A 12016-nucleotide genomic window follows, 5' to 3' on the forward strand; every position below is an offset into this window, starting at 1 on the left:
TGGCCCTGGCATCCTTGGCAAGGTCCCCCCCGCCCATGCAGGGGGAGTCCCCTCCCACCCTGCAGCTGGGGACTACCTGCATCTCCTTGGAGTTCAGCACTCCTTTTTTTTTTTTTAAAGAGTGAGAGTGAGAAAGAGAATTTTAATATTTATTTTTCAATTTTCGGCGGACACAACATCTTTGTATGTGGTGCTGAGGATTGAACCCGAGCCGCATGCATGCCAGGCGAGCACACTACCACTTGAGCCATATCCCCAGCCCCTGGAGTTCAGCACTCCTGGTGATTAGGGCTAAAGGGTCAAGATTCTGACTCTCAGATCCACCCCCTTTTTTTAATAGCTTTGTGTGGTCACATCATACAGTAACCCGTGTCAGTTATATAAATAATCTCCTTCCTGGCAACATTATACTATGTAACATGCTTACATTGGGCAAATATGTGCGTGTGCAGCTCTTTCAAGGGAAAAGATAATTGTGTTAACAAACTGAAATCCAGGATGGGTGTGGCCACATCACCCCCTTATCAAAGTGCATGGGAGTTGGGACCCAGGCCAGCCTGGTGCTTCTTGGTAGGGTGGATACAAGTCCTACCGAGAATCAGACCAGGCCTGCCCATGGGGCCCATAGTGGTCAGTTCACCTGTACCACTGCTTTGGCTGCCTGGCTTGGAGGTGTTTGATTTTGAAGTGTGGGCAAGGAAGCTAGGGTCCTTCCGCCCAGCTGCCCTTGAGTGTGGCATTGTCACCTTCTCTCCTGGAGGCTTGGGCACCCCTGAAGTCCTGTGGCACCACGTCTCTTGCAGCCTGTGTGTTTTGGGCCAGCTCTTCCTTAGCAGGCAGTGGGGCCCTGGAGGGGACTGCTGGGGCCTTGTCCTCACTGCATACTCGGTCAGTCTGCACTGAGGAGGAACTGGAAGGCTGTGTTTAAGCAAGCTGTGGGCTATTGGCCCTGCGTCTTCTCCACCCCACCTACCCACCCTCAGGACCATCTCCACCACCAGGTGAGCCCAGAGCTACACGGCCACCTGAGTGGGAAGGACCATCCCAGAGCCCGCTGGGCCCAGCAGGGCCACACCACCCTGGGGGCAGCAGCTGTCCACCTGCCCAGAACTTGGGCTGGCAGGTTGTCTCCCATCTGTCAACTGGTAGGGGATGGGAAAGGGTCTTATTGACCAGCTGGCCTCTGGAGTGGGCCCAGGAGGCCTTGTCTGAAGGGTCACTGGGGGGAGTGCGGTTTCATTTGCCGAGGCACCTGCAAGGAGGACTTGGGAGTTGAGCTTGGCACACACAGCAGGGAAACAGCCGCTGGGAGCCAGGCCTCTGGGAGCTGCTGTCCTCCAGGAGGAATTCCCTGTCCAGCTGTCCTCTGGTTCCTGAAGCAGTTGTGCCAAGAGTCCACATCAGGTCTTGAGTTCAGTTTTCACTGGGGGCCAAGCAGGTCCCTGAAGCTCACGGCAGGTAGAAGCAAGGCTGGGGAGAGGCACAGAGGCTTGGAAACCCAAGTCAGCAGGTGAGTGGTGGGCAAGGCCGCTGCCCCAGACAGCCTGGCTCCCCAGTATGCAGTGAGGACGTGTGGCTGGCTTCTCTTTGGTGCCCATCAGCCCTGTGCAGAGGGCTCTCTGCAGCCCATGAGAAGGCCAAAAAAGATGGGCCCCAGGAAAGCTGAGCTGTATGGGGCCATGTGGGAGCTGGCTCACAGCCGAGGACACACAGTGCCACTGGGCATGCTGGACGGTTCCAAGGTGAAGCCCAGAGGGATCTTCCGCTCTCAAAACATCACTGCTGGTTCTGGAACCACTGGTATGTGTCACCTCTGTAGGGTCACCTGTAGTGGCCAGCTCTGGGCCCAACTGCAGTGACCAGTGTGGGCAGAGTTCCAGGTGGGCTTCCTTTTACCTGGGTGGCTGTCCTTCCCATTGTCTAGATGTTGCCTGGTGAGAGCAGGGCCTGTGGCCATTCACACACCCAGGAGGACAGCACTGAAGTGGGAGCCACCCCGCACCGTGAGGGAGGAGCCGCTGGCGTTGTCCAGGAAGACAGAAGCATACTGCCCCGTCTGCAGGAAGGGTGCCTGTCAGGGTGAGGCTGGCCCTGCACCGAGGCCAGGACAGCCTGCAGGATGCCTGGGGCCAGTGCCCTTGCCCTGCCCACTCTGCCTGGGCAGCAAGAGAGCCCAGGCACAGAGCAAGCATTTGTAGGCCTTGGACTTGAACCCAGCACCTCTGGCACCTAGTCTAGAGCTCTCCCCAGGGTCCTACAGTTCAGGGATATGGGAGCCAGCCCCTGCCCAGGCCAGAGTGGGATCAAGAGTCTGACAGGCTTATGTGATGCAGGGCTTGTCTCAGGCCTGGCCTGGCACTGTCGGCAGCACCGTGGCACTCGGAGCGCTGAGGACCACCAGCGCTGTCACTCCACACACCACCTCCTTTTGAATGAATCCACCTTCACCATAAATCCCTATCACTTGGCAGATCCCTTCAGGACTCAGGGTTTTCTGGAGAAAATGGCCACATCCCAGGCTTCCGCTGTGGCAGTGGGCCAGGTGTCATGAAGCGCCATGCTCGCGCTTCACCAGGCCCCACAGAGGGCCTAGGTGGCTGGGAGTACCTACCCACCCACGGTATGGGACACCTGGGGGTCTGAGCCCTCACCTATGGCTCCAGCCCAGGCAGCACTCCCCACAGACCAGCTGGCCCCACGCACCTGCAGATACAGGACCCCGTTCACCGAGATGGTGAGAAGCTCACGGCTGCTCTCCAGGCCCACGACAGCCTCCAGGGAGCTGTGGCCAAGACAGACAGTCAGCCTGCTCCAAGGCCCCAGTGTCCCCATAAGACACAGTCACCCAGCAACTGTCACCATTCCCAGCAAAGTGCTTGGTCCTGGCCTGTTCACGGGGGGCAGGTTCTGAAGGGGTCTCGGGAGAAAAGCCAGCGCCACATGCACACCCACCACCAAGGGCATGGCTGGGCTGGGCTGAGCAAGGGCAGCAGAGGCCTGGCTCTGAGAACAGACGGGACACTGCTGGTGCGGATGCAGGTGGGAGTGTGGCAGAGGTGATACACAGCCAGGTCAGGCCAATCACTCCAGGGTTCCCAGAGCCATTCCTTCTCAGTGTCACCTGTTCATCTGCACCTTCTCCCCCCCCCCCCACATGCAGAGCACCTGTGGTGTGCCTGGGCTTAGTCCAGGTGCCAGGGAGACAGGGAGCTGGTAAGGCTGCCCTCATGGTCCAGATGCAGTACAGATGGGGACAGTAGCCGTAAGGAATGGATGTCATCATGGGAAAGGAAGTTCACAGGGTAGGGGTGGCGCTATTGCCTCCCTCTGGCCCCTAGTTCCCTGTTTGGGGGCACAAGGAGGCAGAGGCTGCGAAGGACCAGGTCTCCCAGGTATACCCTGAAGTGGGCAGGATAGAGTGGCAGTGGGCACGGAGGTAGGTGGCCGCCAGGTGGGCTGGGGAGGCCACGTGTGCGCCCAGAGCTTGGGCAGGGCCCACTCACACGTTGTGCTGGCAGCGAGACTGGATGCAGATGAGCAGGCGCAAGCGGTCCCTGGGGCGCAGAGGCCCCTGCCTTGGCTGCTCAGCAAGTGCTGCGGGGAGGGCAGGTGGTGGTCACACGAAAGCGGCAGGAGCCAGGGTGGTGGGTGGCCCCCCCACACCCCGGGCCTCACCCACGTGCAGTGTGGCAGCCAGAAGGTAGAAGCCAGCCACGGGCGCCGTGTATTGACCACTGGTCAGGTTCAGGCCCAGGCCGCGGCGGAAGGCACCCTCGGAGTCAGGCTGTGGGATGCAAGGCTGGTCATCCCGAGTGTTTGGTCCTGTGTACCCACTGGGCCCACGAACCTGACTCACCACGTAGTAGATGCCGAGCTCGTGCAGTGCACGGCGCTCTACAGGTGCGTCCCTGCGCAGGCGACAGAGGAAGGCCGCCTCCACACGCCTAGCCAGTGGGCCTGGAGCCAGGGGTGCAGCCAGCAGCGCCAGCATGCCCCCGGCCGCCGCCTCATCCTCGATGGAGCCCGGGGCGGGGCTTGAGCCTGTGGTTTCAGCCGAACACCGAATGCAGGGCTCAGGCTTCGTTCGCTCACGCTGCTGTACTGCGCCTGGCACAGAGTGAGGTGGGCACATGGGGGGCTGCCTCACCTGCCCACCCCAAAGGTTGGAGTTCCCTACTCGACTGCAAGGCCTGGGGAGTCTTGGCTTCCCATCCTGCAGCTGCAGTTTCCCTCCAGCTCCTGGTCACAGGGGATACAGCCCTCTGGGCAGGTGTGTCCTACACCAGCACCCTTTCCCCCAGCCAGGCCTCTTTTGGAAAGCAGTTGCGTGTAAGTTACTACTGCAGCTATATTGGCAATCACGCAGAGTTCTCTAGCCACCGAGGTGGTATTAAAAAATAAACAGCACAGCCAGGTGCAGTGGCTCACGCCTGATATCCCAGCGTCTCCAGAGGCTGAGACAGGAGAATGGCAAGTTCAAAGCCAGCCTCAGCAACAGCAAGATACTTAGCATCTCAGTGAGACCTTGTCTCTAAGTAAAATACAAAATAGGGCTGGGATGTGGCTCACTGGTTGAGCAGTCCTGAGTACAATCCCTGGTACAAAAAAATAAAACCAGCACTCTGAACAGGAGGGGTCTGAAATGGCCCAGTTCATCATAACAAATCCAGAGCCGGTAAGAGATATGGGCCAGGCTGGCTGCAGCTCACAACCCGGGCAGGACTCTGGACTCCCAGCTAGAGCACTTGGTGGTATGCCTCTCTTCCTCCGTGAAGCCTTTTCCTCACCATGTCCCCACCCCCAGACCCTACCTTTGGCATACCTAGGCTGGGCCAGTCAGGTGCCACCTCAGGAACTGAGTTGCTAAGTTCTGCCCAAACATGGATGCCCAAACCCTGTGCACAAGATAGCCAGGGCGGTAACCCTACCTTTCAGCAGCAGCTGGAACTCCTTCAGCAGTGTCTCGGGTAGGATGAGGGGCCCTGGGGGGCCCTGGGGGCCAGGTGGCCCCGGGGGCCCTGGCAGGCCAAGCTGGAAGGGAACCTTGGCTGTGAGGACATACGAAGAGGCAGCTGGGTGCCAGGGCATTCCCTCTGCCAGCTCCTGCCACAGACAGGCAGGAGGGCACCAATAGCTGTGGGCTCTGACCTCCCAAGTGAGCCGTGGGGTCCCAACCCCTGCAGTCAGTGAGCTGTTGGCCCTGGGCAACTTCAAGGCTGGGTCTGGACAGGAACTGTGGGACTGGCTGTGGGTAGCCCTGTGGCAGGCTGTGGCCTACCTACCCCTCCCTGGTGTTCCTGGAGGGAGGGGGAACTACAGGCAGCTTCCAGGGACTTGCACCTCAAGTCAGTCAAGACACTAGTACTGCATCTGACTAGTACTAGTGTCCAGGGCCTTCCAGGAGCCCACACTGGCCTGGGTCAGGACCCAACACAGAAGGGAGGAAGTTTGCTGCATGGGGCAGCTTGGGGCAAGGCCAGGTGGTTCAGAAGGAGAGCGGGTGGGCGAGCCACAGTAACAGCGCAGCACCTCTCTGCACACCAGGCTCAGAGCTGGCATTCCACACTTGGCACAGTGAGACTGGCTCTCCATGGATAGAGAAGTCCAACGCTCAGTATGGGCAGCACAGCCCTGTCCCGAAGCTCCTGTCTCAGAGGACACAGCCCTCACTGGGGCTCAAAGCAGGAGTTAGCCACCAAGCCAAGCACCGAGTCCCAGCCTAGGCCAGGCCCAGGGCTGAGTGAGAGCAGGACCCAGCAGAGGCCTCTTCAGCACGCTCCACACAGTTGGGCAAGGCCCCTCTCCAGGACACAGAGGGGAGAAAAGAGGGCCTGGCACACCAAGGGTGTGGGTGAGTGGTGAGGACCAGGCCCTAACTCAGGGCTCCCGGGCCTGGCCAGTTCCTCTGCATCCCTGCCCCAGGTGTGTGGTCTCAGAGCTGAGTGCGTACACCAGAGGCAAGGGGTCCAGGTTACTCACCTTTGGCCTCCTGGCCTTGCCCTTGCTCCTCCTCTTACCATTGATACCCTTGTCACTCTGCCTGACAAAGAGCATCCAGGCATCCCTGGGGTCGACACTGTGCGCTGGCTCCGTGGTGGGCTCCTGGAACACAGCCAACCGGGCAGGTTGGTCCCCCTCACCTGGTGCCTGCTCGGGTGTGCCTTACAGGTGTGACCATGTGCAGCACTTCCTTTAGCACCCTGGCCCTGTACATGTGCTCTCAAAGGCGGCACAGCCCCTGCCCCTCTCCTTCTGGCCCATGGAGGACAACTCCTGGGGAACATGTCACACCACAGCCCAGACTGCACCAGTGCAAGAAGCAGGCCTTGCTGCAGATAGAGGAAGGTGGGGCACAGGGTCTGCTGCACATGTGCATCAGCACTGCAGGCTGCCCAGCCTGTCCAGGGCTTCCTCAGGATGCACTGGGACAATCATACTGTCCTCTTGACAGTCACCAGGAGGATCACAGCACCAGCACCCACTGGTGCTCAGGAAGAGGCAGCTGATAATGAGAGACCTCGACTGCCACAGACCCTGCTATCTCTCCTCCACTGGCACAAGTTCCAGCAAAGCAATGCCACCAGGGCTGCTGCTGGGCATGAGGCACAGGGGCAGGGGCTATCCTATCTGCCTCTGACCCAAGCAAGGACATGGCACTTCCAGAAATGTCCATTCCTGCAAGTGCAGCATCTGACAACTCTCAATGTGGAGCAAAGCTCTGGTGGAACCTGCTTCCTGGGAAAGGCTTCTGGCCTGCTGGGCAGTGAGCCTCGGGCAGTCTGGGTTCCAGGCAGGGATGCCAGCTGGGAAGGAAATGGCCCAAGAAGGCTCAGATGAGGTCATGGGGCTCCAGTGGTTGGTGACAAGACCCCAGGTGTCAGAGTTGGCCAGGCCCTTTTGTCAAGGACAGACCCAGCCACCAAGTCCCAGCCTTATGGGTTCCCAATGCTCTGCAGGGACTCAGGGCCTCCCTCTGGGAGCTTGCCAACCAACCCACAGGCCAGGCTGCTGTGCTGAGAAGATAGAGGCTCGGGGGTTGGAAGAAAGTCAGGTGGACAGACAGTCCTCAGAGGGCCTCCCTCTGCACCCCCACCCACATCTTACAGGGCTGATGGTTGCTGGTGATTCTTCTGCATAGCCTCATGGTATCCTGGGTGGCACCAGGATTTCCCACACAGGCCAGTGGGGATGTTGGGCTGACCCTCCCTGCTGGGCCAGTGGCCTGTGGATAGACTAGACTTGTGCTGGTTTGGAGGAAGAGCTGCAGTGTGTAGTCTGGGGCCCAAGGATTTGGGCCTGCAGCAGTGTTGGTGTGGGCTGGGCAGCTGCCCTGACCAGCCAAGTTCTCCAGCTGTAAGGACTTTCTCAGAAAGAAGTCTTGGAACCTCAGCAGGGCAAGAGAGGAAGGTGGTCTGGTGACACCTAGACCCTCCAGAGATCCAAGGTCAAATCCCACTTAGAAGCCCTGAGCCTCTCTGCCTCCCAGTGACCCTGAATCTGTCTGCCTGGCCCTTTGAGTTCTTGGCCCATGCCTAAGCATATGTGGCTTCATTCCGGGATGAAGGGCTCTGCAGAGGGACCTGCAGAGGGACCCCCCAGAGCTGGCCGCAGTCTCCAACCTTCATTAGTTGACCCCTTCTTGGTTAAGCATAGTCCTAAGTGGATACTCAGGACAGAGGATCTGAGGCTTCCCTGTGTGAGGCTCACAGCACCTTCAGTCCAGAGACCCTGGGTGCCCTACCTGCCCTGAATGAAAGGCCCCATCCACCCAGAGGACACCAGTGAGGGCCATCAACCCTCCCTTCCAGGCCTATGGCCACGCCCTCCCCCACCGGCCCATTTCAAGCCCTAAAGCCAGGAGAAAGGAGCAGGGCAGGGCTTCCAATCTCCCCTAACCGGCCAGAGGTCGTGGACAAAATGCCAACTCAGGCACGAAGGAGATCATTCTGGGCCCCCAACCCCGCTGTCCCTTCCTCAGAGCGGCGGGAAGCACTTCTGTCACTGCTCACCCCTTTACAAAATGGTTTTCTTCCCACTTTCAACAGAAGCAAGTCACTGCCCCGCAGGCTGGGGTTGGGGTTGGGGTTGGGGTTGGGGTTGGGGTTGGGGTTAGGGTTAGGGTTAGGGTTAGGGACGGTCTCTCCCGACTTCCTTCCCCGCCTGGTGGCTGGTGGGTTCTTTCTTTTTGGTGGTGGTGGCGGTGGCGCAGGTGGAACCCCGGGCCAGAGCTCTGCCACCGAGCCACACCCCAGCCCTAACTAGGAGAACCCCCGAAACCGAGGTCGGGGCTGCGGGCGGCAGCGGCTGGGCGGAGCGCGCCTGCCCGACGTCCCCGGTCCCCGCCCCGGGCTGGCGCGTCTTACCGGGCGGACGGGAGGCTCCGTCCCGGGCCGCGGGCACGCGGGGCTCCCTGCGGGCGCGCCGGGCTCCGGGTTGCCGAGGCCGGCGGCGGTGGTCAGCAGGCCAGCGCACACGAGCAGCAGGCGCGCTCCGGCGGGGCGGCCGGACGGGGCCATGCGCGCGGCGAGCGGAGGGCGGCTCCGGAGCGGCGTCGCGGGGCCGGGCCTGGGCCGCGCCTTATAACGCGCGAGCCCCGCCGCTGCCCGCCCCGCCCCGCCCCGCCCCTGCTCCCGCCCGGCCCGGTCCCTCTGGTCGCCCCCACCCTTAGGCCTCGGAGACCCCAGCTGAGCACGTCGAAGTGGACTCTTGGGCCCCTTTTCCCAGTCGGGAGCCCCTCCCTCCAGGACGCCTCCCAGATCGGGGGCGCCCTGAATTCAGGTGGTGCCCACGTCGGATGCACCCGGAGGCCCAGGGTCATGGGGCCAGTCTGCCAAGCGGGCAGCTGCCCAGAACTGGTGGGGGCCCAGGCTGGGAGGAATGACCCCATATTATGCTGCTGTGGACAGTGTTGGGGGCGGACCGGACCAAGCTGCCCTCTGTCCATCAGCCCCCAGGGTCAGTGCAGGGCACCGCACCCCGACAGGTGGAGCAGCCCCGCGCGCCTGGGATGGTTACGTTCAGACCTGTTTGGGCGTAAAGGAGGGGAGTGCGCACACCTGGATCTCTGCGCGCCTGGCGGGCACACCGCGCTTTCCGATAGAGTCGGGGCGGGCACAGCTGGCATGCTCCCTCCGCCATCCACCCCAGGGACGGCGGGACGCGGAGAACCAGGCAGGGGAAGGGCCCCTCCCGCCACGTTCCACCTGGCTGGCTTAGTGCCAGGAGATGACAAACAGGAAACACTGCCCTGAGTGAGAAAAGGCGCTTAAAAAATCATTTTGTTGTTGTTGTGTTGTTTTTGTTTTAGTTATAGATGGACACGATATCTTTGTTTTGCTTATTTATATTTTTGAGTGGTGCTGAGGATGGAACTCAGTGCCCCACATGTTTGAGGCAAGTGCTCTGCCACTGAGCCAAAACCCCAGCCCACAAAAAGAGGCACTTTTAGTTGTAAATCATCCAAAAGAATTCTGCCTCTCTTCCCTGGGGAAATGCTCCAAGAAAACACCCTGCTGCCCTGAGCATGTGGGTCCCAGGTCCCTGGCAGGTTAGGACTGAAAACAGGAAAGCTCTGCCTTAACACTGACACCCCATTTCTTTAAATATTACCATGGAATGAAAAAATATTAATTCCTGTGGAAATTACAGATCTCTAAGAACACATCTGAGAAGCATTGACCTATGCAAAATGCCTGAATTTATTTTATCTGGAGACTTGTGGTAGATTAATCACAATGAGGACATTGGCTCCCAAATCCACACATGGGATGGAGGGTGCTGCTGTGTGCCCTTGGAGCATGGGGCACTGCCTGGCAGGTTTTCACTTCTGCTGGGGGTGGGACATGAGGGCTGGCAGCCTGGCCAGTGGAACTCTGCCAGAGCAGGTCCAGGGGTGCTGGGGCCTGCGTCCCACTGTGAAGCAAGTCAAGCTGGTTCTGTTCCCTTGTTCAGGGAGCCTGTGGACCCCAGGACCCCAGGGGTTCCTGTCAGAACCTGCAATCTGCTGGTGCAGGGCCCCGCCTGGGGGTGCACTCTGTGCAGGCAGGTACCTTCTTGTTTCTGAAAAGCTTTTCCCGGCTCATGGACTAGTCCAGAGAGGTGGCCGGCTTGCCCAGGGATGCACAGCCCAGAGGCAGTGCTGGGTTTTCGTGGGGGGCAGGCCTACTTCCCTAGTGGGTGTGGTCAGTTCTTCACAGCCCTTTGGGACGCTCAGTTCTCCTGCGGTGTGTCTGGGGCTGTGGAGGCCGGTGGCCCTGTCTTCTCCCTGTGCCCCCCACCCGCCCCGTGCGCACTTCCTGCAGGGCCTTCCCCGTAGTGGCCCAAGGTGGGTGGTTTGACCAACCTGCTCCCAGCTCTGTCCCCTGTGGGCAGCACAAGGGCTCTGTGGGAAGAGGGGAAGCATGACTCTTCAGCTGCTTGGTGACTTCTCTCCCTTTCACAGTGTGGAGCCCGGGGCACAAGAGCCAGCACTGGGGACAAGAGCCATTGCCCTGTGAAAAAAACCGTTATTTTCCCAAAGAGGGAAAAATCCTAGTGATGTCATGGGCTCTGCCAGAGGGCCCAAGTCCCATTGGTCATGGTGCTGGGATGGCCTGCTGGAACACTAGCCTGGGCGTGTGACGGGCCTGGCCTGGGCCTGGGCTCCCACCTCACGGCAGCTGGCTCTCAGAGAAGATGGTAGGCAAAGTCGCTCCTGCTGCCTACCCCCCAGAGGCGCGGCCCTGGTTCAGAGGTGGGGGTGGCCCCTGGGGTGGAAGTCCTAAGTTGAATGAGTGGCCACAGGATGGGCCTGCACGCCTGGCTGGAACCTCACCCTCCCTCTCGGGCCCTGGTGCCCTGGCCTCAGCCTGGCTGCCCGGCAGCCTAAGGCAGCCAAGTGATTCCCACTCCCCTCAGTTTCTCCAAAGGAAGGCCCTTGGCCGATGAGGTCATGGGAATAAAAGCTCCCTTTGCCCCGGAAACAGTGGGAGTCTGCAGTCAACTTGTTGTGTGGCCCCCGCCACCCCTCCCCTCAGCGTGCACGTGGGCCACCAATGCTTGAATCCCAAGATCATCCCGTCACATAGATGAGGAAACTCAGGCTCAGATCCTGGGACCCCAGGAGCTTGGCTCCAGGTCATGAAGTCACCAAACAACACGGTGTCCAGGTCCAGCCCCCACGGCCTGTGGCCAGCAGCTGTGACGGACTCACAGACTGAATTCAATTCATGAATTGTTCCCTCTGTTCCTGCTCAAGTTTTGGGCACAAGGTGGGGGTGGAACCTTGTGCGTCTGGGCAGGGGCTAGGCTGTGGCAGGTCAAGGGACCTCTTGGGTTATAATCTGCTAATGGCCTCCATGTTCTCAGTAGATTAAAAATTGATTTAAAGAATTAGCTTTTAGCTCACAGTATAATGCAAAAGGGTAGATACTGGTCCTGGTGGCATTCTGGTCAGGATTGATATCACTTAACCAGCACTGGGGACGGAACCCAGGAGCACGTTACCGCTGAGCTACGTTCCCAGCCCTTCTATTTGTTATTTTGAAACAGGGTCTTAGAAGTTGCCCAGGCTTACCTCAAACTTGGAACCCTCCTGCCTCAGCCTCACAAGTAGCTGGGAAGAGTCACTTTGCTGTTGATGGTGATGATGAACACCTTTATTTTATTTGTTTATTTTTTATTGTGGTGCCAGGAACTGAACCCAGGGCCTCATGCATGCTAGGCAAGGGCTTTACCGCCGAGCCCAGCCCCAGCCCAAGGAGTCCCATTCTTAAATGTGATTGTGATGGAAACCACCCCCACCCCTGAGCCTGGCCGTCCCCGAGCAGTCTGTGGGCCCTGAGAGGCCACCTTGCCTCCGCGTAGGAACCCTTCCTTCAGGAAGACCCCTTTATCTCCTGGTTGGGGACCAGGAGTGGCTCACCCCAGGCCCTCCGGGGGCTGGGCATCTGGTGCCACATGGGGAGCAGGGACTGTTCTAGTCAGAGTTCTCACTGCTGGGACTGGAAGATCTGACCAGAACCATCTTAGGGGAGGG

General features: G+C 59.7%; 1 protein-coding gene across 1 annotated transcript; it reads right to left on the reverse strand.

The window, feature by feature from the left end:
* Positions 1-1888: 1888 nt before the first annotated feature.
* Positions 1889-8516, reverse strand: Erfe (erythroferrone). The gene is made up of 8 exons (XM_077110301.1): positions 8373-8516; positions 5980-6150; positions 4929-5031; positions 3857-4107; positions 3676-3784; positions 3504-3594; positions 2704-2782; positions 1889-2056 (listed from the first exon to the last, which is right to left on the reverse strand). Exons 1-8 carry the CDS (start codon positions 8514-8516, stop codon positions 1958-1960), a joined length of 1047 nt encoding a protein of 348 aa, XP_076966416.1. The 3' UTR covers positions 1889-1957.
* Between the last annotated feature and the right edge of the window lie 3500 nt (positions 8517-12016).

This window comes from Callospermophilus lateralis, chromosome 9 (assembly GCF_048772815.1).
Source record: "Callospermophilus lateralis isolate mCalLat2 chromosome 9, mCalLat2.hap1, whole genome shotgun sequence".
Classification (NCBI taxonomy): domain Eukaryota; kingdom Metazoa; phylum Chordata; class Mammalia; order Rodentia; family Sciuridae; genus Callospermophilus; species Callospermophilus lateralis.